This window comes from Papio anubis, chromosome 5, assembly GCF_008728515.1.
Source record: "Papio anubis isolate 15944 chromosome 5, Panubis1.0, whole genome shotgun sequence".
Lineage (NCBI taxonomy): Eukaryota > Metazoa > Chordata > Mammalia > Primates > Cercopithecidae > Papio > Papio anubis.
The window spans coordinates 161,502,435-161,529,584 of record NC_044980.1 but is presented as its reverse complement, the minus strand read 5'-3'; the positions used below and the strand labels follow the sequence as shown (position 1 = coordinate 161,529,584).

Genomic DNA, 27,150 nt, shown 5'->3' with positions numbered 1-27,150 from the left:
AGAGTTTCCTCAGATTGGGTTACTGTACCGCAGTTGGGGTAGGTGGGAGAAGGTGAAGCTGTTTAGGAATGAGATAACAGTTTGAGATAAGGAATTAAACCATTAAATAATCTAACCAATATATTATTAGTATTTTGTTTAACAAAGCAGATTATCAAATCATATGTTCCCATTTAATTAAATAAAATAGAAGGTACACTTAAAAGTTTGAATATGATTTTATATATATATTTGCATGGGGGAAAAAGTCTGAAGGACATAAACCAAATGGTAGCAACTGTCAACTCTAAGTGATAGGAATTTAGATGATTTTAGTTTTTAAATCAACTTTATGGAAGTTTAATCTACCTAAAAAATGCATCCATTTCATCTATATGGTTCTATTTATTTTGACCAGTGAATAGCCATGTAACTACCACCAAAATGTCCTTCTGTCTTCAGTCAGTCCTCTCTCCCATGCATGGACTCTGGCGAACACCAATCTGCTTTCTGTCACTACAGTTTTGCTTGTATAACTATTTCATATAAATGGAAGAAATGCAATCACATAGTATGTTACCTTATGCAGCTAACATCTTTCACTTAGCACAGTATTTTGAAATTTACCCTATGTCGTATTGTCAGTAATTTGTTCTTTGTTACTACTGAGTAGTATTCTAGCGTATGGGTATACTTCAGTGTGTCTATCCATTCTCCTGTTGATGGGCGTTCGGGTGGTTTCCAAGTTTGGGTTATTATAAATAAAGCTGCTATGAACATTGAATTAGATGAGTCATTGTGTGAATGCAAGTTTTCATTTCCCTCATGTAAATACTTAAGAGTGATTTTATATTTTTTCTTTACCCATTTTCTTTTTTTTCTTGCTGTTGTTTTTTTTTTTTTTTTTTTTTTTTTTGAGACAGAGTTTCGCTCCTGTTGTCCAGGCTGGAGTACAATGGGACAGTCTTGGTTCACTGCAACCTCTGCCTCCCAGGTTCAATTGGTTCTCCTGCCTCAGCCTCCCAAGTAGCTGGGATTACAGGTGTCCACCACCACACTTGGCTAATTTTTGTATTTTTAGTAGAGACGGGGTTTCACCATGTTGGCCAGGCTGGTCTTGAACTCCTGACGTCCGGTGATCCACCCACCTCGGTCTCCCAAAGTGCTGGGGTTACAGGCATGAGCCACCATCCCTATCCATTTTCTAATATTTCTACAATGACCAAACATTACTTAACAACAATGATGGCATATACCAGAGTGGGAAAAATCTGTCCTCTATCCCGTTGTCTTAGAAAACTAATGTAAATTGCGAAGAAAGCCTACATGAGTACATATGACTCATGGTTATCTTGACTTCAGATGGCGTATTCAACTCCTTCCCATGAAATTTAGATGTGATTAGAGAGATTTCTTGAGTTCTTGGTAAGAATTCAGAGGATACTAAATTGGCAAGGGTTTTGGGCCGTCTTTTACGCTGACGGTGGGAGTGGAATGCCAATTGGTATAACCCCCTCAACAGGCAATCTGGCAACAGCTACCAAAATTGAACATACACATATTCTTCAATCTATCAACTTAACTTTGATAAATTTACTTTAAACATAATCTCGCGGCCTGGCGCAGTGGCTCAAGCCTGTAATCCCAGCACTTTGGGAGGCCAAGACGGGCGGATCACGAGATCAGGAGATCGAGACCATCCTGGCTAACCCGGTGAAACCCCGTCTCTACTAAAAAATACAAAAAACTAGCCGGGCGTGGTGGCGGGCGCCTGTAGTCCCAGCTACGCGGGAGGCTGAGGCAGGAGAATGGCGTAAACCCGGGAGGCAGAGCTTGCAGTGAGCTGAGATCTGGCCACTGCACTCCAGCCTGGGCGACAGAGCAAGACTCCGTCTCAAAAAAAAAAAAACCAAAAAAACCCATAATCTCATTTAAGTCCCCAGAGATGTTTAGGTAAGTGTTATTTGCAGAGAAAATGTCTTGGGAGCTACCTAAATTCCCGCCAATAGGACCCAAGGCAAATGAATCATGGTATGTTCATTCACCGAACTATTGTAGAGTTGTTATAAGGAATGAGGTTGATCTTTAAATATAATATGAAACATATCCAGAGCTCATAAATGAGAAAACTAGGTGCAGATGGTCTGTACAGTGTTTTACCACTTGTGTTTTCAAGCATTATGCTTGTATTTGTTGACATGCACTTTTTTTTTTTTTTTTTTTTTTTTTTGAGACAAGGTCTCACTTTGTCAGCCGGGCTGGAGTGCAGTGGCTCACTGCAGCCTCAACCTACCCCCTCCTGGGCTCAAGCGATCCTTCCGCCTCAGCCCCTGCAGTAGCTGGAACTACAGGCACATGCCACCACACCCAGCTAATTTTTTTTTTTTTTTTGTATTTTTTATGGAGATGGGGTTTTACCATGTTGCTTAGGCTGGTCTCACACTCCTGAGTTCAGGTGATCCACCTGCCTTGGTCTTCCAAAGTGCTGGAATTACAGGCATGCTACCGCACCTGGCCCACACATGCTTTTATATATGTGAAATATTTGTGGACAAATTCATAGGAAATGCTGACAGTAATTGCTTCTGGAAAGGCAAATTTCTCAACTTGGGGAACAGGGCAGAAGGGTATTGCTTTTCATTCCATACTCTTTGATCTCTCTGGATTTTCTTTTGTCATGTGCATATATTTGTGTAATATAAAACAATTTTATGAGTTAAATCCATCTGATCTCAGCCCAAAGAATGGGGGTGCCCCCATTTCACTTGATTCCCCAGCATCTGATGCCAGAGAGCACTTTCCCAGCAAGAACTCACAGGACTCTGAGCTGGCCATGCCCCACACTGCCTCTGTCTCTGCCACGGTTGACCCTCCATAACTGGAAACCATGATCATTACTATTTGCATAAGTACAACCACATTGACCCACGGCTGTGACTGTCAGTTTTGAATGAAGGGAATTATTTGTATTCAACGGGCATTTCTGATTGTGGCCTTGACCAGCCCTGAGATATCTTTCAACAACGAATCACCAGCAGCCAACCCCATGACCTTTGGAAAATGAATTTGCCTGCCATTGGGCCGGCCCCAGTTCTCTTGCCCAAGTAAAATGTCAATTAGATCACTGGCTGAATATCGCTTTTGTCTACTTAAGCATATTCAGCTCACAAAGCCATAAATGTTTAGTTGCTTCTTTCTTGAAAAAAGACTCCACACCCAAGTTCAAAGTATGCTCCTGGCTCCATATGGTCACTGAAAAAAACTGATTCATTGGAAAAATACAAATATTGAGTCATTATTCAGTCATCTGGCAAATCAAACTTTGGGTCATTGTCAACAGACTGCATGTGATTTGGGTCCATGGATGCCTTCAGGCTCATAGAATAGGTGTTTTATGCATTCATCTCCATCTGCACTCCCAGCCCACATTGTTACCTACACCAGACAATGAAGAAGATAAAACCCAATGTTCAGTCTGGGCGCAGTGGCTCATGCCTGTAATCCCAACACTTTGGGAGGCTGAGGTGGGCAGATCACCTGAGGTCAGGGATTCGAGACCAGCCTAGCCAACATGGTGAAATCCTGTCTCTACTAAAAATACAAAAATTAGCCAGGTGTGGTGGTGGCTGCCTGTAATCCCAACTACTCGGGAGGCTGAGGCGGGCAGATCACCTGAGGTCAGGGATTCGAGACCAGCCTAGCCAATATGGTGAAATCCTGTCTCTACTAAAAATACAAAAATTAGCCAGGTGTGGTGGTGGCTGCCTGTAATCCCAACTACTCGGGAGGCTGAAGCAGGAGAATCACTGAGCCAAGATTGTGCCATTGCACTCCAGCCTGGGCGACAAGAGCAAAACTCCATCTCAAAACAAACAAACAAACAAACAAACAAAAAACCAGTGTTCTATTGAGTGATCTCTAGGATTTGCATAGAGAAAAATGAATAGGGAGAGAGTTGTGGCTAAGTAATGGTGATTCAACCCAAAGCAATAAGAGTAAGAAGGACACCATCATGTAGTAACATTTCAATTAACTGTAATTAGTTTCTGGAGTTTTCTGTACTTGACTTTTAAGACATTTCACAGGAATTGAAATACAAGGAGCTTTCCAAAATTTTTTTTAAACAGAATGTCCCTGGCCCCATTCCCTTTAATCTGCCTTTTGCTGCCCATACCTTATTTTTTATTTCAATAGGTTTTCGGGGAACAGGTAGTGTTTGGTTACATGAATAAGTTCTTTAGTGGTGATTTCTGAAATTTTGGTGCACCCGTCACCTGAGCAGTGTACCCTGCACCCAGTGTGTAGTGTTTATCCCTTGCCACCTGCCGCCCTTTCCCCCAAGTCCCCAAAATCCGATGTATCATTCTTATGCTTTTGTATCATGCCTTAAATATCTCGAGAGATTCCTTTGACCCAGTGTTAGCCTTAAACATGGTTTCCAGCTACATGAAAAATAAACAGACCACAAAGCCAAGATTCTCAGCTTTAGCTCTGCTTCAGAAATGGTCTTGTTTTGTTCTCTAAGGACAGTGTTGGTCTCTTGTAGTTACATCTCCTATGGTCCCATTAAATGATGCTCTCACTGCTGCTAAGCAGCTGCTAATGTTGAAAGGGGTACATCATTGCCATGCACACCAAAACACCAAGGTTCCCAAGCTAAGCCCTTCCTTATTGTGTGCCTCCGAAGTTGAACAGTTTAACCCTTCCTGGGCTCTCTTTACATGTTCTGGCCATCTTAAAGTGAGCACTAGCACTGAACTTCCATTTGGGTCCATTGTGAAATTGCTTCATACCATTTACACCTTTCCAGCCATTAGAATGGTCCACGGGCAGCTTGGGGAACTTGCTGTCAACCCATACAATTGGGTTGTGGATGTGCAAATATTCTCTGGCAAATTGTTTGTTGTCACAGAAGATGAGTCTTCTTGGTATGTCAAGCCAAGACCCTTTTCTGGAATCAGCTCCTTAATGCAATTAGATTTCCTGAAATGATTTCCTTTCTTTGCCCACTTTACTACCAAGGCAGGTATGAGATGTGCTTTTATAATAAGTGGGTTGGCTAGCATGCAATTCCTCTACTGCAGCCAGCCTCACTGCCTATTGAAATGGGGCAAATTGGGAGGGCCGAGGTGGGGAAGCGGGGGTGGGAGGACTGCGTGGAATTCAGGTTGCCCTACTGAAAGTCATAGACTTACCAAGCTAGAGAGGGCTTTAAGAAATACATCATATGGTCCCAATTTCTCCTTTTAAACATGTGGCTAATTGGCAAGACCAGCACCTAGGTTCCCTTGGTCTGTGTCTGGGTCTTAATTTGTAAAGGCGACTGATGGATGATACAGACAGGTCAATGCCATTTACAAAAAGTTTACTGTTACTCACTGGTCCCTAGAAATGGTGGCACAGCATGTCATTCAGGGCCGCAGAGGAAGCACCAGAGTCAGGCAGAATGCAGAAACAGGAGCAAGGGGAAAGCTGGGGCCAAAGCCTTTATTGGGGTTTCATAGGAAAGGCAAGGCAGGGCAGGGGAAACGGCTTAAGAATGGCTAGTTTGAATAATTCATGTGGGCCTTGGGGCATAAGGGCTATTCCTAGTCGTCCTGTATACAGCCTTGGGTTGATTTAGGGCAGAGTAGAGGCTGGCTTGGTGTGTGAGCTAGATACAGCTGGTGGTTAGGATATGGACTTGGGATTAGTTGGTCTGTATATGAAAGATAGGCTCATTGGCAATGTGTTTACTGTCTGTAGGAATGAGCTAGCTCTGGAAGGGGCAGTCTCTCCCATGCCAAGAACCCTTCCCTCCCCCAACAAGATGTCAAACTATTTTAAAGTAGAGAAAATTTAAAAACATAATTAATACACCCCTAAATCCCTGGGACTCCTCAATCCCTCCACTTCTCACCACACTGAAGCCCCAGATGGAATGAAAGCGTCAAGCATCCCTGAGTTCTAGTAGCATTTCAGACTTGAAGATATTATTTAATCACCTTTTATTGCTTTACTTTTTTTTCACTGGTGTATCAGGTGTCACTCGTCTCTAAACAGTGTGACCCAAGGGTTTAGCAATCAAGTCCTTACTTCTCTGCCAAATGCTATCTCAGGATTTTAAGTAATTCTTCTCTCTAATCCTTACTTTCCTCTTCTGTTGAAAATTATGGGCTTGCATCTGATAATCTCTGAGATCACTTTCAACAGTGGCATGTTACAATTCTATAGCTGCAACCACCCTGAGGGCTGGAATCTCCTTCAGCAGAGTTGAAGTTCATAGCAGGTGATTTTGTTAATGATCTAAAGGCAAACGGTGATGTTCTGAATTTAGGTGCGTGGATAGGTAAGGAAAGAGGAAGGTAGGATCATAGATAAGTAAGTAGGTGAATGTTTCCCAAGAAATCTCAGTGTTACAGTTGGTAATCAGGGCGCAGAAAATCAGTCCAAGGAAGATAACTCGTTAGGACTGGAAGACCTGGACAGCCCATCCCCTTCCTCTCCCTCCCCGTCCTACTCCCACTCCCAAATAAAACAAAAAGGTCATCTCCTACATGCACGCTCCTGAATTCTGTTCTGAAATGTGTGGGATGCATAAAATAGCAAATGCCGTGAGATCTCAAGTTGGGCAAATACAGAGACAGCATTTTTAGTCTCATTGAAAAGTAGTTGTCAGAAATATGCCATTCACTCAGAGTCTCTAAGTGCTCTGTCAAGCTTTAACTTGATTAAAATTGAAAACCACATTGCTTGAAAACCAAACGTGAAATCGAAATCTCTTTACTCAGTGCTCTTACATTCTGGAGCCTGGGCTTATGGATTATCCTCAGTTAATTTATGCCATCTTTGTGCCATACATTAATTTTGAATATATTTGTTGAAAATTTCCTGTAGCTTGCATTTATGGTTGTCAAAGGGGCTTTTATCTTGAAAAAAATGGTGCTGGTTTTAATTACAATTCTAAATAGCTTCATAACCATCGTGAACCCTGGATTTACATCATCTTTATGACAGCCACGCAATTCCCACTTTATTGATTTTGTCATTTGCTTCATTACAGTTAATGCAAACCTTTTGTATAGAGACAATTCTGGGGCCTCTCTCTTCTTGGAGGGGTTAGTATAGAACATCATGACCAAGAGAGACCCCGTCTCTCCACCCCCTCCTTCTGCCGCAGTGCTGACCCAAGGAAAAGTCAGGATGGAAAATATTTCCAAAGTGGCTATCCATCACAGGCAAAGGAAACGTTAGCACTAATTATCCAACCTTTCCTGATCGGGTGGGTTGAGACTTCTCTGCTTTGAAGTCCTAGAGATAGCATCACTCATGTTGTAAGACTGTGTCCACCCCACCGCAAGCCTCACTCTCTGTTTAGAGAAGGGTTGCAGCAGCAGCCACCCACTTTTGCATTTCACGTGTGGATCTTGCACCCCCTGCACCCAGCCCACCCAGGGGCCTAGGAACCAAAGCATAATATGGTTGATGGGGATGTGCTGAGTCCCCGAGATGTAAATGCCAAGAATGCCTGTGAGTAACCCAGGGTGGAAAATCAAAACCTTTGGTGATTAACTTGAAATGGAACATTTTAAAGCAAAGAACAGAATGAGGGAGCTTAAGGAAGTATAGGAACACACAGCTTATCCATTTGTATCCATCAGGAACAGGCTTCCGAGGGCCAGGAGCAGCTGAGGGAGCTCAGAAAGCTGCTGGGCGCCCAATGCATAAGGAAGGCTGCTGCAGGGGAGTCTGTGGATAGAGTCCAGGGCACTATGTAAGTGGCGTTTGGATGACTGAGAAAATAACACATTTGATCTGGAAACAAGGAATTTTTCCCCCAAGTCTTACTTGAAAGGACTTTACTTTTCCCAAACCAAGGCTTATAAGAGAACTAGCCTTTAACTGGGATAGAAAAGTAGAATGAACTTGCCAGAAAGGGCAGTATAAGTCCAAAGATCATTTCTGAAAGAGACAAAGGAGTGGGGTGGCCCATTTCTAATGTAATTTACTGGAGAATATTGGGGAAAGTCCTAGAAGGCCCATTCTCTGCCCTTGCATCTCCCGGAACTTCTCAGTGAGTCGCTCCATTTGAGACTATCCCTGGGGATGGCTTTCTCCTCTTCTGCCTTCAGAGACTGTGTTCGCCACTTCTAGACTCTCATTTTTCCAGTAGATGTGGGAGTCTAGTCTTAGCTTTCTAAAAGCTATGAAATTATTGAATGCTGGAAACACTGTTGAATGCTCTTTAAAAGCTGTTTCTGTGACAAATGGAACAGGAAAATATGCTGTTTCTAAGACACAGAAGAGCTGAGCAGGAAGAGGAGGCATCTCCAAGAGATGGGGTAGTAGGATCCCCAGTGGCCCGACACCTTGTGTCTAACCCCGTATGCATCCAGACGTTGGAAAGCTGGTCTTGTCCCGCCTAAGAACTCCTACGTGAATCTCTACCTGATGGGCACCGTTGAGGCCTTTTGAGGTTGGCGGTTTTCCATGGAGCGCTTTGGTAGAAGTTAATACCACATTCATTCATACTTGTGTTTTTTTCCACCCTGCTGTTCAGACCTCTGACCCCCTGGAGAGTCCTCGTCTTAACTGTTCCAAACAGGAGGAGATTTATGCTTACATTCTCAATGTACTGCATTAAAAATAAAATCTGACTCCTCAGACAGTACCTGTAACAACAAAATGAGAAAAACCTCATGTGAGGACGGACTCAGGGACTGAATGAAAACTCAGCAGCGCTGAATGCCAGCTCTTGAGGGGCCCGTAGAAATCATCTATTTCTTGCCTTTGTTTTACCAATAGGGAAATTTTAGCCCAGAGAAGTTAGGCCATAGTCCAACAAGGTCAAATATCCTTAGCATCTGATTCCTCAGCAAACTGTATTTTTTCCACTAAACCACACCATCTTAAAAACCAAACAAAACAAATCTCTACTGCTGGCAAATGAATAAAAGAAAATCACTCTTTCTTATCCTCCCCCAGAACAGTGGCTCTCATCCTCAGTTCTGAAGTGTGAACAATGCCCTTATTTCCCCTTTTGGAATAAGGGAAGGAATTAGAAATTTCTTCAGAAATTTCTTCAGCCAGTTAAGTAGAAGTAGCTGCAATGAAGAGCTCTGGACCCAGAAGCTTGTGGGCAGAACTGGCCTTCACCCAGGTGGTACCCAAGTAGGAACCATCTCTGTGGGCCCCCCAGATGTTTTTGGATTTACCAGTGAGACTGACTTGGCTGCTCCGGAGAGTCCTGAGAGAGAATTTAGAGACAGCATGAGGGAAAACTCCTCACCATTTTCACCAGGCCCTCCCACCATCTCTTTCCCAGGAGCCGTCATGCGTCCATAGCCCACCCAGACCAGCGGCCTCTACAGGCAGGGGTTTCTGGTCAGAAGCACTTCCCTCAGTGCCCTGAGTGAGGGTAACAGCCTGGCCTCCTTTCTCCCCTTTTAAGAGAACCAGTCTGAGCAAAGGCGCGCACACACACACACACACACACACACACACACACACACACGAGGAACTCGGCTTCTGAAATGCAAATGCAATCTACTGAGTTATCTGTGCTGGCTACTGATGCAAAAGCAGGAGCAGTGGTGTGGAAAATACAAAACAGTGGCTAATCCCACACTATTTTACACTGGACTTGGGAGCCTAGCAGGTGATTTTTCTCCTTCCATCAAGTTTACCGTCCTCGTTCTCTTTGCCTAAACTGACATTTTTCCCCGTGAATCTTGAGTGATTGGGAGTATCCCCAAAGCAAGCTGGGGGAGAGAGTTTTAAAATTTGTTATAAATAATCCCCCAAAATAGGTGAATTCAATTTCCTCATGTTTCTCTCCTTCATTTGCATTGCTCTTCAATGCCAAGATATTCTTTTCACACCCAGATAGAATCAGGGTTGCTATCTCATCGTGTAAGAACTGATCCTAGGCTTCCCTGTCTTTCACTGTGACGTCATCAGAGGGAAACCACCCTCAAAATGGGATGGTCTCATATAGTTCCTGCCTGTCGTGGAAAGAGCAATCTTCACTTTTTTTTCCTTTCCTAAGGTAACATTCACATAACATAGAACTAACCATTTAAAAGTACAATTCAGTGGCATTTAGTGCCTTCACAGTGTTGTGCAGCCATCGCTTTTATCTGTTTATTTTTGTTTTTTCCTTTTTTGAGATGGAGTCTCAATCTGTCACCCAGGCTGGAGTGCAGTGGTGCGATCTTGGCTCACTGAAACCTCCGCCTCCCAGGTTCAAGCGATTCTCCTGCCTCATCCTCCTGAGTAGCTAGGACTACAGGCGCCCACCACCACACTTGGCTAATTTTTTAAATATTTTTAGTAGAGACGGGGTTTCACCATATTGGCCAGGCTGATCTTGAATTCCTGACCTCGCGATCCACCCGCCTCAGCCTCCCAAAAATCACTCAAGACTCAGGGGGAAAAAATGTCAGTTTAGGCAAAGAGAGTGGGGATGGTAAATTTTATCTATTTCTAAAACATTTTCATCACCCTCAAGGGAAATTCCGTACCCACTCAGCAGTCACTCCCCATTCCCTCCCTGCCCCCAGCCTCTGGCAATTGCTGATCTGCTTTCTGTTTCTATGAATTTATCTGTTCTGGACATTTTCTATTCAAGGAATCACACAATAGGTGACCTTTTATGTCTGGCTTCTTTCACTTAGCATAATGTTTTCAAGAGTCATCCATGTTGCCGTGTGCATCAGTACTTCATTCCTGTTTTGTGGCTGAATAATATTCCTTTACGTGTACGTACCACAATTGGTGTATCCACTCATCCGCTGACAGGCACTCAGGCTGTTTCCACCTGTTGGCTCTTGTGAATGGTGCCGCTGTGAACATTTGTGTGCAAGTTTTTGTTTGAACACCAGTTTTTAATTCTTTAGGCTATATCCCTAGGGATGGAATTGCTGGGTCATATGGTAAGTCTATGTTTAACTTTTTGAGGAACCACCAAACCGTTTTCCACAGCAGCTGCACCATTTTACATCCCCTCCAGCCATGTAAGAGTGTTCCAGTTTCTCCACATCCTCACCAAGCACTTACTGTTTTTCATCATTTTAATGATAGCCTTTCTAGTGTGTGGGAAGTGGAATCTCATGTGATCCTAGGGCTTTTTACTGAGTACCTCCTGTGTGCCAGGCACTGTGAGCCAGGCACAGTAGTGTGTGAAACAGAGACTGTACCTGCTCTCCTGTTGCGGATAAGTTCAGGCATTCATTATTCCTCAAAAATAATAGTAAAGAAAAGGAAACTGGCCCCTTCTAGAGTATTTCCATGCTGCGTGTTAGCTAGATCGAAAGCGGCTATCAGCACAGCACATGCTGCTGAGTTTTGATGCTCCTTCTCTCAGCAGTTAATTACAAGGACCTTGATATCCCCCGTACACTGAACTTACAAAACATGTTTTAATTGGCCTCTGCTGCCACAGACATACCTTTGAGTGATGCCTCGCTAATGGCCACTCACCCTGAATACCCTACGACACAATCTGGTTACTGTTGTCCCGTTCCTTTGGTTCCTGCGGCTTGTATACCCTTGGAAGACAAGCCTTATCACCTCTGGGGAAGGCCATGCCCAGGAATGATGGATTCAAATCGGCGTAATTTACCACTTTTGCCTGGAGCAAAGAGAACCATTTCTCCAGAGAGGCCATGCCTGTGCCCAAGAGAGCACTACGCTGTCCCAGCCTGGTCGGAAGACCACCCATTGGGTCCTACTAGGTGACCTGGAATTGAAGCATCCTCTCAAGGTGCAGGCACCCATCCATGATCCTCTGTGACTGGAGCTAAAATCAGTTACCATCCCCAGTGACCCTAAAAGTCAAATGGACCGGGACCCCCAAGGAATCTGAGAGACACAGGAGGCAGTGGTGGGGACACTGTTGACTGTGCTGCTCCCCCCATCCCGTACCCCTAACCCCATCTTCTGGGTAAGAATACTTTGCAGTCCAATGAAAGCAACTAGTTCCCAGTGACAAATACCGAGACTAAAGTTTGGCTTTCTCACCATCCTCTTCCCAGCCTACAATAACTTGAGTTACACCCACACAGTGATATTAGGCTCCCTGTCTTTGTATTTTGAAAGTCAGAGAAAGGTGGAATAGCCTGATGGGTGAGCCCTGAGGCTCCTGGATTGGGAAGGCAGGTTTGAACTTGACTCTCCAATGTAGTAGCCGAGCTCCTTTTTTGATGCTACATAACAACTTCTCTGAACCTCTTTTTTCTCCTGTATTCACAATTCGTCCTACTGTGTGAAGTAAGTGCTTGAATGAGGGGATGACCGAAGGGTCACGAGAGCTCGGAAAGAGCAGTTTATTTTGCCTGAGTTTGTGCAGGAAGGTCTCCTCGAGTATGTGGCCTTTGTGGAAGGTCTTGATGGATGGAGAGGGATTTCACAAACAGGGCAAGGACAAGCATAAGTGAACATGGAAACATGAAAGTACTTGGTGCATTCATGTATTACACAGAGAGAGGTGCAGCTAAGGAGTTAGGTCCTAAGGTCAGGCTAAGGAGTGTGGGCTGTTTCCAGAGGAGCAGCATCTCTTACAGTCATCGTGGGCATGGACAGAACTGGGTTCAATGCCAAGTTTAAAGACGTAGCTCTCAATGCCTCACTTTCTTCTTCTGTAGGAATTATTGTGAGATCAGACTGGCATAAGACATTTAAATGGTGCTCAGTTCAATACTTGATGCTTAATAAGTGTTGAATAAATGTTGTATGCAATTATTATCATGGTTGTGATGGTTTTGTGATTGCTACAATTTATAATGTCAGCCACGGGGAGCCACTGAAGGTTTGTGTACAGTTTATGGAATGTTAAGATTAAGAACTTATATGCCATAGATGGTGTGGCATTTGACTATTTTAGGTGGTACATTACTTGATTGGTTATTAGTTGGAAGTAGCCACCGAGAAATGAGATTAAATTTTGCAATTTCTCTCCTTAGTTGTCTCAACTATGGAAACTGTGAGTATGTGCACACATTGGTATCCTTCTTTCAGTAAGGGAGCAATTTGTATTTTCTTTGGTGTAGGTTTTTGGTGGCTTCTTGTATTTCAATCTCATAACAGCAGGAGAAGTACGAAAAGCTTGTGAGTCTGAACTGCTGCCCTTAGTCCAGAAAGATTATATTGAATATCTCAAATAATAGATTATTTGGGATGGAAGAAGAAGGGATAAAGAGAGAGGTTCCAATCACAGAAGGGTCTAAGTTAGATGAAGAAGAATGTTTTTAAAATTTCATAAGAAACCAATTTCAGGTCATATAACTTCAGAGCTGAAAGAGAGCTTGGAGATTATGTAAAAAAGAATTCCTAAATTTAATATTACTTGTTTTAAAGCAAATAAAATTAAGCAATGCCACAAATACATTTTCAGAATGCACACATTTCATTAATACACAAAAATTCCTTTTGGACTAAATGTTATCTGCTTTTTACAACTGAGACTCAGGGGCATGGATGTGAATCACTTAGTTTGCATAGTTACAAATTATACAAGCCCTAGTCTTCCATTTTTATAAGAAAAAAAAAAAACGGCTAGTCAATAACAAGAGCCTTTAAAGGGTGAGTTAGTATGGGCTGGAAATGTGAATAAATTCAAGGAAACTTTAATTTTCTTGAAGAGCAATCTATGTGATGTTTTTAAAGGGAAACAAAGATCTCTCAAGGCTGAAGGAGATGATGTGGTCTCAGTGTGCTGTCAGGGAGCGCTCCCCAGGATGGGCCGATTCATGGCCTGGACCCAGAGTGGGGATGCTTGCAATCTTGTATTTGAATGAAAACGAATATCTCACCTGGGCACTGACCTCCCATCCAGGAAGAAATATCTCAGCTCTGGCTCCTGCTTAGTGGTCATATTCACACAGCTGGAATCGTTTAATCTTTAGAGCCCAGTGGGAAGCTTTTTCTGAAACCCCCATGGGGATGAAAAGAAAAAAACTACCTCACTATAGTTTGTGCTGGGTGATTTAGAAAAACAGAGGAAAAAACAGAGATGTGGGAGATAACTTTTCATGCCCGTTAACAAAAGCACATTTCATCTTCCCAGTTTCTCGCTTCTTCCTCCCTCCTGCGCCTCTGCCGGGGAGGAACCACAGATGGTTATCGCTCAAGAGTGTAACTAGGGAAACCACAAACCTGCCCCAATCACTATGGAGACAGCCATTTATTTGTCCAGCCTCTGAGTATTCATGACATCAGTAAGGCCGGCGAGTAAAACACTGATACTTCTTAAAAAGAAATTCTGATTCCCAATGAGGAAGGCAGAGAACACAAGGTCCAATGTTTCAGTGACTTTCAAGACTCCCCCTGCCTTATGATGGGTGTGTTTGCACAGGGGCAGCCCATTTTACAGAAGCTGCAGTGAGGAGCCTTTTAGAGCCAACAGAACTGAAAGCTGGGTTTGTGAGTCAACAGACATTTTAAGGTTGAGGGATATGGTTGAGGGAATGAAATGTCAAGAATAAATCTACTTTCAACTGAGTCAGCCCCATGGGGTATAACAGGGTAAGCAGCCATCGCAGTTTGCCTGGAATTGATTTGTTTCCCAGGATTGAACACAGGAGTTTCAATGCTAAATCAGGGAAAGTCCCAGGCAAACCTTGGGGAGTTTGTCCACCTAGGTATAAAACCCTTTGGTCCTAACATGGGGATGACCACAGCATGAGGGTAGATTTGAGGCAAGCCTCAAAGTGTGACAGCACATTTTGCAAACAGTAACCAAACTTCCTTGGTCCCCGGGCCTAAAAGTTGCTGGAAAACAAATGATACTCTCGCTGTGAATATGGGGTGTTTTCATTTGATTTGCTTTGGATTTGTTTGTTTTGTTATTGTTGTTCTTTTATTTATCTAGAAATGCCAGAGATTTGTTTCCAATTTGAACTCGCCACAATTAAGTGGGATCTCTGCTTGTCCCCCGTAACTATCTTTAATGCTAAATTGGTTTGCAGGGATCTTCCTCCTGCATTTTTCAACACAAATTCATTTTCCAAATGCCCAACATACAGGCAACTATGTAAACACAGAAGTGAAGTTATTGATATTTCCCAGCGATGTGTAAAACACCTCTTTATTCTCCAAGGTCTGGTGTGCCTCTTTGTGGCTAATCCATCATCACTGTTTGCATTATTGCAGAGCTTGCTTTCAGGAGCATCTACTGGAGTGGAGGCAGTTTTTCTCCTGCTGAGAAGTTGCATATGTTGAACGGCATTATGATCTATACGAAATAGAAGGTGTCGTGCTAGCTATGTGGCAAAGCATGCATAACGACATTTGTTGAAATAGACTTGTTCAATTTTCAGCTAAGTTCTAAGCAGGCTGTTCTGATCAGAGAGCTTAATTAAGCTAGGACTTTGTCCTTTACAAAGTAGATTTGGTTGGTTGAAGTCTTTGGAATGCTAACAATCAATTAGCTAAATATCTCTGTAAATATAACTGGCTGTACCACATTAAACGTCAGAGGTCAACAATTGCTTTACCAGTTATATATATTTATATTTACATGGATACAATATTACATGTAACTACATATGTAGGAAAAATAGGCATAGAGTTGCCAGTTTTAGAGACAGGGGTCTCTGTGGATACTTAAATAATTCATGGATCAGTAAACATCTATATGTATTGTAGGGTCTGGTGGGCAAGTGTGCAAAATGAGCAAAATGATAGATTCCCCTCTTTTTGCTCATTTGAGATGTTGTTTTAATGTAAAATTACAGTAACCCTCTAATGATGAGAAGCAGTGACAATTCATTAGCAGATTGCGGCTTAGATCAAGTGTTTGATTTGTCTGAGGAAGTGTAACCAATACTCAGTTATATGAAGTATATGCGTTTCTTCTGAAGATAATTTTTTTTCCTTTTGTCAGTTAAAATAACCTTGAGCTTTATTTTTTTTCAAAGACCCCAGCTAGCAGCAGACAAATGCTTCTATAATTTGTTCTTCAATAATGATTTTTTAGAATGTTAAACTGTCATAAAAAAACAACCTTCAAAAGCGCTTCTAGATTTCCTATTCTCTGCTTAAAGGACAATTGGATAATAGGGAGGAAAGAAATAGCACGTCAAGGCTGTTTCACATTTTGTCTTCTGCCTTGTTTCATGAAAGTTAGGGATTCCCCCGGTTTTCTTTTTATAGTTAAAACATTCTGTTTCTCCTCAGTCTAGAAAAAGAATACCTTGAATATGTACATTGATGAATATATGTGTATTTCATCAAAAATGAATTCAAATTATTATAGTTTAGGTTTTTAAATTCCCTTAAACCTTTCAATATAATTGAGCTGTAAAAACCAAAGGTGGCAACCTTCTTCCAAATATTTTCAAAGAATGTCTCATACTTTATTCTTCATCCTGTGTACCTAAGATAGTGTGAACATCTCATAGTACTATCTTACTCTTACGGGTTAATTTCTTGTTGGATTTCATGACTGTTGACTTGCTTTGGGTTTCTAGTAAGGCTTCCCTTGTGAATTTCATACAGAAGTCCCCACACTTATTTGGCACATTTGGTAGGGATAGCTTTATTCAGAAATTAGCAAATTGTTAAACTCTAACGGGTGCTGAGCCTCAGCTACTTCTCCCATGTAGCATGAGGAGGAACAGGGACAGAACGCTCAGAGCGGAACGCTGCTGCCGGATTGGGGGCCCCTGGAGGGACAGTGCCCTCAGGCGAAGTTTAACCATCCACCTGATGAGATGCTGGGTCCCCAGAACATCTGGATGAGGAGTGAACAACTAGATGGGTATCCCCTGATACAGACCTTGCATGTAGATACCTAGTTTGGAATTCGGCTTTTCTTCCAGATACCCAAAGCCTATTTCTCGAGATGTCTATTTTCAAGGCATTCTTCATGGGAACTTAAATGCATTACTGAAATCCTAAATTTAAAAAAAAAAAATTCTTTTTCTTTTTATACATTTCTTCATACATTTCTTTATCTCTTTTTTTTTTTTTTTTGGTTATTGTTGGGAGATAGAAGCTTTTTAAATAGTAGCCAGTTTTTTAACCCTTTGTAAAGGATTTAGATAGGCTGCTTTAATTTTTGAAGCACAAAAATATTTCTAATCCTGCTTCAATTATGAAATTTCACATTGTAATTGAAAGAGATGAACTGTGATAATAGGAGTATATTATGCTTACTAATGGGAATTCTTACAAAAGTGCTATCTCCCAGTCTGCCGTTTGTGGAGATTATTTTAAGTCCTCACTCACGCTGGCTTTCCTTTCCGCCTTGTTTATATTCTCAGAGTATAAAAATACAGTAGTCAGAAAGCTGCTCTCGGGAAGTCTGCATTTAGTGCTTGTCGGAGGATTCCTCTCTAAATGGACTCTGGTATCATTTTAGCACTCATATTGTTTGCCGAAATTCGAGCTTCCTGGGGAAATTAGAGCAGTTAATTTAATATCATGAAATGTTTTGGGGCTTCTTGGCTTATTCAGAGACAGGGGAGTGTAAATCAAATTGAGTATCCTGTATACAGTAGAGGACAATAAAAGTGGCCTCCAAAAACATAGCCAGGCTTCCCAAAATCTCCTGTCTTCCCGTTCCCCATCTTCATCCTGGACCCACAGAAACCTTGTTTTATTCCAAGCCTCCTTCCCAAGGGCTCCCTGGTAGAGGTCTGTGTCTCAGAAAGACAAGGAAGCAGGGAAGGTGCTTAGCCCTGTCCAGGCACAGTAGGAGTGCTCAGTCTTTATTGTCACTAGAAGGGCCACAGGGCCACAGTCGTGACGATATGGCTTAGAGCTTTATTCCATACAGCGTGGGTTCAGCCCTGACACCTTTTCCCGGAAGGACTCATTCTGCAACCATTGGTGACCATCTGTGAGGTGGCTGGCACTGCGCTAGGCACGGGGGAGAGTTATGTTGCATGATAAGAAGCAAAGATTCAGCAGCTGTGGGAAATACACTTCTTATGGCCCAGGAAAAATCGAAAGAGAGCCCTCAGGCATCCTCCAACTGCTGAGTTCTCTCTGCTCACATTTCCAAAGCCCTTTTTGCAGATGCCTCCCGAGTGATGGCGTGCATGTTGCAAGGTAGGCAATGGGCTTTGTTGATTTGTTTTTGAGAGGGTCTTTGAACGAGGTCTTTCAAAGACACGATATGGACCTTTGACCTGAGAGCTTAGAATACACATCAGCCGCCTGTGGTCACATCAGCCCCTAGAAGCAAACTGCTAAGTCAGATGTTTTGGCCTCAGCTTCGGAAGGTTCTCTGTGTGTTTAGTAACGCTCCACTCCACCATCCTCAAAGAAATGCTGGGCTTGTGTTTATTTTGCCTCCCTTCTCCTGTGTGTCAGGACTAACTTTTATGTTGCTGAGGTGTCATTTTGCAAAGAAAAAGAAACCTGTCTGAACCAAGTGTGTATTTACTTTGTTTTAGAGACCTAGTGTATTTGCATGAAATATCAGGAAAGCTGATGGACGATTAATTGGGCTTTTTACAAATACGCTGATGCTCGGCGCCATGGAGATATAAGAGCTGGGAAGTGGAGTAACTGCTGTGGTTTTTGTTTACCTTATGGGGCCCCCATAGGTGTTAAACCCTTAAAGACCCCGGTAACAAATGGGGCATCTTGTCTTGAGTAATGGCTGCTTGACCATCACGACTGGAATACCCTGTCTGTTTCATTTATCTGTGGTTAGAACAAAAGGAGGCAATCTCAGTTATAATAAATGTCTTCTAGAAAAGCACACTTCTGCATAAATATTTTAAATTTTGATGTTTCATGTTTTAAAATAGTCTATAAAATACACCCACAGAGATGCTTATAGTAAAGCTCAGTTTTCCCCGTTGCAAATAAACTAGATGTCAACTTGTGCCACCCACTGAAAATATTTAAACGTCACGTAATTAGTAACGTATTAGATGTCTCTGCTTTTAGCCTGAAAATGATCAGAGCCCTCTCGAAGACTCTTGTCCCACCACTTCAGTTTGCTGAGTAGCAGGACTGTGATGGGATATTGAGTAGCATGTGTTTAGTCTTTTTAAAAAATCTTTTGGCTACTTTCTACCACTTTGGTTTATTCTCTTCTTTCTATGGCATTTTCTTCTTCCCTGCAGATTCCATTCTTTCCACATAAAATTCTGTACATTTAGAGTCCCCTGTTTGATTTCTGGTGTTCTCAAAAAGAAAAGGAATAGAAAACGCTTCACAAATCCAGTAAATAAATAATATACTAATAGCAAGGACCTTTATGAAATGTCTGCATGAAAACCGATGCACCACAAACTGCCATCTCTACACACCCCAGACTTCCCAGTGTGATGATTTAGATCCTTTTCTACTTAGGCGGATGGTGCCATTTTTGCCGAATTCAGCATGTTCATTGAACAGTTTCTTGGAGCCAAAAGCCAGCTCCACTGCATTTCTGCTTGGTAAGGTTTGGTGGCCTTGGCGTGGGGTAGGGGTTGTTGATTCACCGGCCTCTGAGCTGATGATAAATCTAGAAGCTGGGCAGCAGGACTAGACTGCCTTCATAGAACCTCTGCAGGGAATCGGCGGCCCCAACACTGCGAGAAATCTATGAAAAAGAGGCTCAGCAAACTCATGTGAAGAAAGGCTCCAGAAGAATTAGGGGTCGAGAGGACGCGGTGAGACTCCGTGTGAGTGGGCATCACTGAGAACTTTGAACGCTAGATACAGAACTCGCCAACCAAAAATGTGCTTCTGCTTCTCAAGATGCCTGTGGATTGTTTTTTTCTTTTATTCTGAATATCTGAATCTTGTATCATGAGCATCTATTGAGATGATATATTAATAATTCCCCATAATATTGTGACAGAGCCTGTCTGTTGTAATGCACGGCATCACTCTATTGCGTTTTGTGTGCATTTATACAATTCTACATCTGGATACTTTTCCAAAGATAATAGTATTTTCATTTTAATCCTGCCTTCCTTCAGTAGAAAATAAAGCCCTGGGAGAGGGTTCCCAAAGGTAGCTTTGGCACATCTTTTGTGGAGAGTTGTCCTGGGATCGTTTAGCTCAAGTTACACATGAAAATTCCAACACCAGGAAAACCTTCCACCTAAGAGGTGGAGAAAATTAAGAGTCTTGGAGTTTTTTAGTACAGCCATAGTTCTTTTCACCTGACCCGCAGCCCCAAAGACTATGGTGTGCTCTGTGGACAGAGTACGACAATCTGGTGTCAATAACCAATTCCTGTATAACATCTTATTGTTTTTTATGGTTTTTTAAGGAATAAAATGGGTTATGTATATAATACATGATATTTAAGTTGGGGTGTGATCATAGTTGATATCCTGACTTACACATTATATATATTTTAATTTTTTAGAAAAACAGTATCTATGTATTATCCCTCAACTAAAATAGCTCAGTCTCCAACTAGAATGTATATTAGTCAAGGCATCTTTTTAAGAGACATTATTTTCATGCTCACAGGATGGAAAGGGAAATAAAAAAGGAGTCTGGAAATAGGTGCATTTAATTCTCCCCAATTTAAATCAAAGTGGTACATCTTTAAGGCAATAACGATATTCCTTCTTCCCCTCTTCATGAACGCTTCCCTCAATGAATTTCTTTAATGTTGATGATGGTTAGTGCAGTTTGAGGGAATCTGTATTTAGTCAGAAAATGCTTCAATAGAATGACCTACCAGATGGGGCCCGTAACAATGCACAGAGGCATCAAACCACCACAGACATGTGGTGCTTAGAATAATAAAAAGACTATAAAATTAGATTAGTTGAGTCTAATTTGGAATTGGTATATTCCCCATGCACCCTTGCCGCTCTTGGGCAGATAAAGCCTTGAGATTTAGCACTGTGTCAGAGCAGAAGACTGCAACTTCCAGTAAAAGGGAGACGAGGGAACGGGAGAGAGGAAAAAAGCATTCTGGGAGGTCGCGGAGGGCAGAGCAGTGACCTCCAATGATTTACAGGCCTTTAGCTTAATGAAATTGTTTCAGTGACATGACGGTAAGAGCTCGTAATGGATTGGATGCCCTAATGTAATGAAATTACTCCCTTCTGCCTAAAAAAAAAAAAAAAAAAAAAAAAAAAATGCGCAATTAATATTTACTGAGACCTGACAGCCTTTTGGTGCGCTCGTCTGTGTAGTTCTCTCAGACAGTCAGAGAGGAGAGACGGAGCAGCGTGGCAGACAGGCTGGCTCTGCACGAGCTCCTGGCAGGGACCAGCAGCGCCTGCAAGGGGGTGGAGGGACAGGCGCTCGGGTGGCCCGGGCCGCCGGCCCCTCACACTGCCCCCGCTCAGCCTTCATGCTCTCCCCTGCTTTTCCACAGGCAATTGGACAACAACCACATCAGCTGCATTGAAGATGGAGCCTTCCGAGCGCTGCGCGATTTGGAGATCCTGTGAGTTGATTTTGCGATCGCTGCCTTGTGTGTGCGTGCATATGTGTGTATGTGTGTGTGTCCGTGTGGGGAGGAGAGAGGGGGAGAGTACGTGCAGGAGGGTCTGTGTGGATGCATTTCTGGTCTTTTGCTGCAGTGCTATTAAAATTGGGAACCAGGAGATCCCTCCGGCTCACCTTGGTCAAAGTGTTTGCAGGCAGCCAAGTGTGATTTCTTACCTCCCACAAACTGGGGTTCCTGCTAATTAAGTCTCAATCGAGTCTTTCTCCTTCTCCCCCAGTGCTCCCGCAGTATTTGTTGCTGGGAGAAACAGATGGGCTGGAGCAGACCCCTGCCACAGCATCAGGGACAGTGTGTTTGAGTGCGGGCACACTGGGAAACAGGGTCCGGGGTTGGGGCCAGAGAGAGAGGGGTTAGTGCCAGGAGGACAGCTGGAATTACCTGAATCAGAAAGGGACCTTGGTCCAGGGCAGGGGAACACCACACAGCCTGGGAAAGCCCAGTCATTGCTATTGCTCCTGGGATCTCATCTCAGGCTTCAGTTGAAACTTTAAACAGTGACCGTGACCTTAAAGGGGCCGGGGGTGGGGGGGGTGGGGGTGGGCAATGGGGGGAGATGAGAGGAGGCAGCCCCTTCCCCATAATCCCACCCTTTGCACCTTGTCTAGAAAGAATGTGTAGTTGCCTTTCTGAGCTCTGGATTTTCAAATGAGTCTAACTAAGAAAACCCGAGTCCCAGGAGGAGAGTCAGCTAGGAGTCATCTTGGGGTCATTCAAACTAAAGTTGAATTGTGTAAGAAAACATTTTGGTTATTCTCACCAAAGCTACACTTCTAGCTGTCCCTGATTCAGAGAAGCCCAGAGAGGAAGGCAGTACAGCCCAGAAGAACTTGTGTCACTTCTGTCAGGAGACGTGTGGTCGAGTCCGAATTCTGCCACTGATTAGTCGTGTGACCTTGGGCAAGTCTCTTCGGCTCTGGGAGCCTCAGTTTCCTCATTTGTAAAATGAAAGGGTTGGTTGCTCTGTCTTGGGAGTGACTGCCCCTTTCCAAATTCTGTAGCTGCTTGGTTCTAAAAATAATTCCCATGGTACGATTCTAGCCAGTGACTGATAGCAGAGTGGGGTTTCTCGAGCATCCTCCTAAAAATAAGAAATTACACAGTCGCAGGTTACCTATCTCTGATTCCAGAAGAATCAATGAATGCCAGATAAATAAGTGAATGAGTATTTTAAAGCATTCCTTTGTATGTGAAAGAATGAGTGAAAGGTCTTCCCTCCGCCTTCCTCTTCACCTGGCCCCGCAGACACTAGCAACGGGTTGGAGAGAGCCTCACCACGTTGTTTGAGAGGAAGGTGATTCCAAGAGGAATCACGGGAAATAAAAGGGGATGCTGATGCTGCAAGCTGCTTGAAATCGGATGAAAGCTGAGAATTCCCAGTCCCGAAAAGACAGGACCTACAGTCAGGGAGGTCAGATTGTCATTTCTGAAATAGATTGTCTCTCCTCACCCAAACTCTGACCCTGGAACCGGCAACAAATGCCTGTCTGCGAGGGAGAGGATGCCAGCCCAAATTTAGTAACCTAGGACTCCTCTTATCAGGAGGCTGGGGCTAAGAAGGGTAGGCAGGATTTTCCCTGCCTGCAAAATAGCATTTGTAGGAAGGGCTGCTCAGAGCCCATCACCTTTTTCTTCCCTTGACAGAGAGGATGAGAAAGATGAGAAAATTCCTTGGGAAGAGACCAGGAAATGGAAGTCACCAGCTGCCACGAAACAGCTGTGACAACCTGACAGTCCTCGTGTTCATTTTCTGTGCTAGGAATGGTGTTGTCTCTCCTCACCAGGAAGGCAGTCTGAGGGAGAAGAGAGGATTTTACAGTCAGACACACCTAGGTGGGGCTTGGGTCAAGTGTCTTAATCTCTCTGAGTCTATCTCCTCAACTTTTAAAAACAGCCAGTGTGGGTACTACATAGGAAGGGCTCTCATAAGTGCCGTCCCTTCTACTTTCCTAACTTTTGCCCCTATACACCCTCACCCCCATCAAGCCCTTGCCCAGGACAGATTTGGACAGCTCTCCTCTACTCAGATACAAAAAAAAAAAAAAAAAAGATATCCAGATGCACCAGGTGTCTCCAAGTTGAAGCTTTAAAAACCTGTGACTGAAAGAAAAAAAGCAAAGTTCTCATTCCCTATCATTGCAAAGAGCCCATAGGATCTGATTCGTTTATCTTCTCAATTCCAAACAAAGCCAGATCAATAGCTTTGTTTTAAAGACACTCTCATTTGGCTTCACATGGCTGAGTACTTAAAATTAATCATAATCAGTTATTCCGTGGGTTTTTAATTTCCAGCAGAGGCACACGGCTTTGAAACCATCCATCTTAATGGTGAGCCATTCTGAAATTGGCTGGAGCTGACATCTCCATTTAAAGAACCTCCCCTCCCCACCCCTAGGACCTTCCAAATCTCATCCACACATTGACATTTTATAATGCTTCTCTGTAATCACAATTTAGGCACCATAAAGAATCCTGGCAATGAAATAATAAATAGGAACTCAGTGACAGTATCACACATTAGCTTGATACGTTTCTGAGTGAAAGAGGAGAGTTCAAAACATCCTATGCCCAGAAAGAGCATTTTAACATATCTAAAGCTTAAACGTCTGCAAAGTAAGAAGATAAATTATAATGTTTCGGGTGTGTTTTCTCTGACATTAGGCAGCGTGAAGTAGAAATCAAGGAAAGACACATTAGTTGTCCCAGAAAGCTCTCAAATTAACTTAAGGAAAGTTTATGGATGTCAACTGCAAATACAAGTATTTCACATGCCATAACCCTGTTATTCCATCCCTCCTGTGGATGGAAACACCATAAAACTTCTTTCCATCGAGGCTGACGATGGTTTTACCAGTTACATTGAATGAGAACGTCGGAGGTGAGCCTGACAGGTAGCCACCGACTATGAGGAGAAATGAACTGGTGCAAGGTTGAGAAAGACTGAAATCTGCCCATTTCAACCTCATTTTTGACTCATTCCCAATGGGGGATGCCCAGCACAGAGTATGGTGGACAGGGAAAGGAGCCATCCCCTCCCCTTTCCAGGAAGTAAGAAGAAAAGGATAGCATGGGCGGTGAAACTTCTCATGGCCTTCCGTGCCACTACGGGGGAGGAATAATGAGGAAAATGAAAATAGCTAGCAGTTACTCAAGCCCAGTGATACCACCAGTGCTTTTACATGCGCTAGCTCTTGCCATCCTCACAGTCTCTCAATAGAGCTCCTGTTACCATCACCCTGCTTTTATCAAAAAAGTAGCCCATCTCAGAGAAGCCAAGTAACTGCTTACCTAATTAGCAGCAGAGCCTGTGTGCTAACCATTTTACAAAGCTGCCTTTTGGATGCATGTTGCCAAGGCTGTCATGGTGATTGGCTGCCCTGAAGTACGGCGGGTGTGGGCTGCGGGGTGGTGTGAACTGGTCTCCAAGAACTGATGGAGGCAAACTAGCAATGACTCACAATCCCGCTGGGGAGAAAGTTGGAGCCTTTCACAGGTTTGTGAAATTGGCCCTGTCATTCCCTTCACCCAGTTAACAGGTGCCCACAAAGCTGAAGGTAAATCAAACCTGCAGGAGTAAGGAACTCATCCTGCTTTTTCACTGATATACTTGTCGTCCCAGAGATGATTTATTCCCTCTTGTGGCCATTGTCATAGACTTCGGCACGCCACAGTTTGGGGGCTCTGCTTTCCAGACCTGTCTCCCCCACTAAAAAAAATACAGCCTCAGCTTTGTGGCATTTAAGGTTCTTAACTGAGGGACTGAGCCTCTGTGAGTCAGACCCTCTGCTGTTACTCGAATCATTGCCCTTTAATCTCCACCTGTTCTGTGCTTTTGGCAGTTTGCACCCACTAGGTTTTCTCCAGGTAAGTCATGCTTATACTGCAGTTGAATATGCCAGGACTGCATTCCTGGCTCTGTGGGGTCAGGACGCGCTGTGCTGGTGCTCTGAGCCCTGGGTTTCTAGCCCATACCAGCCAGGCTGAGGATGGCCAGGCATTTCACCAGTTATCGTGGCACCTCCCTGCCCAACGTGCCATCGTGGGTCAGAAAAAAAAAAATGCTTAACTCTAATGAAAATTTTAAAAAGTAAGAACAAATTAAACAAAAATGAGAAAACCTCATTAATAACATATGTCATAAATTGTTTTTCAATAGTATTATAGGAGAATAAAAAGTCCTTTTGGACATTGTGTCCTGACGAAAGGTAGCAAGTCAGAAGTTCAATAAATACGTTGTCAAAAATGCCGGACCACAGACAACAGAAACACATCCTGAAAATACTCTCATCTCCCGGTGATTGGTCTGCCCTTGAGAAATCACTGGTGCCAGCTAAATGGCATGGAGATCCCAACAGGTCCGTGGATAACCAGCATGTACTGTTTGGAAGCCCTCACTCCCACTTATGACACTTGCCAATTTTGGAAATTCATTGACATTATTATAGGCTGGCGCTGGTGGGATCTTAGGTGTCTCCAGGATGACCGCTCGTTGTCCAGATTAAGACACAGAGAGCAGGCACTGGAGAGAGGCCCAAGCAGCCTAGCAGTCTGCACCCTGAGCACCTGTCCTGGCTCACCCTAGGCCTGGCCCTAGGCTGGGAGACTTGCCTGAGGTCAGCAGCGAGTCCGCGGTAACAGGGGAACGTAGAATCTGGGACTCCTGACCCATGTTTCTGTCCACGCTGGGCACCTCCATGCAATTAGATTGTTCAGAAGGGATCCCCTGGTAAGATTGGGGATCCCAAGCACAGTTCATCCTTTCAAAACCCGCCGTTTAGTTTTGGGTGTTATTTAGGAAATTGGGGTAGGGCACACATTTGTCCATGACAGAATCAAGGAATGATCCAGCTTTTAGCTCTCTTTAAACCAGAGGCTACAAACTAGGCCACAGACCATATTGCTCCCATAGACGAGATTTTTCTTTTGTCCTGTGTAATGTCTTTTAAAAATTGAGATGAGCGTTTCACATTTGAAAATTGAGATATCTTACATAAAAGTCCAGATTTCCAGCTTCTCCAGAAAAACCAGAAGCGCTGGCAACTGTGGGGGGCATTTCCGCACTGCAGTCAGCTGTGGCTGGGGAGCACCTGTCCTCCTTGGATGGGGCATGTAGACCCCATTCTGCCACTGATCCCTACCCATTTACATTAACTGCCAGCCCACATGACCCCTTTGCTGACCCATCCAAGAAGCAAAGACACGCTGTGTGGCCAGCACAGTGCTGGGCGCTGGGTACAGTAAAGCTTGAAGTGAGCAGGTGCTTGGTGGGCTGAGCTCCATAGGCCAGAGCTCACCAGCGTGGTAGAGTTGGGCACACAGAGAGAGCTTAGTGACGTGGAGTCCAGGACACCCGAACCTAAGCAAGGACACCCCAGAGGCAGTCACGAATCCCTCGCATCTTACCTTCTGAGAAGCTCTTCTCAAGGGTTAAACTAGTCTCCAAATTGCGTTTGAGGTTACGGCAGTTGTCATTGGTTTTATGCCTATGAGGGTGAATAAGAGGTGACTCTAGCTGTTCATCACAAGAGCCACCCCACCTGCCCTGGTTCTTGTTCCCCAGGCCCCTGGATCAACTGGTGTACTGAGGCCGCCGAGCCCATGTTTAGAGAGGAGAGATTCGAGAATTAAAGCAATAGCAGAACTAACCAGACTTTTAGGGTAGTTCTAATTCAGTCATATCCTGGTGGGTTCAATGTGGCCTGACGCAGAACCCCACAGGTAGATGCAGAAGAGTGAATGAGGAAAAGGTCCTTTTCTAGTACAAGAGGAAG

General features: G+C 43.6%; 1 protein-coding gene across 4 annotated transcripts in view; it reads left to right on the top strand.

Moving 5' to 3' along the window:
- Positions 1-27,150, top strand: part of SLIT3 (slit guidance ligand 3) — a 636,360-nt gene that overhangs the window by 432,437 nt on the left and 176,773 nt on the right. For 3 of the 4 annotated variants that reach the window (XM_017960112.2, XM_017960114.2, XM_017960113.3), the window contains exon 6: positions 21,248-21,319. In XM_017960112.2, coding sequence (XP_017815601.1) covers positions 21,248-21,319 — 72 coding nt within the window. Of the gene's footprint in view, positions 1-10,993; positions 14,482-21,247; positions 21,320-27,150 lie in introns of those variants that run through there. The other variant, XM_009209541.4, reaches the window with a different exon arrangement.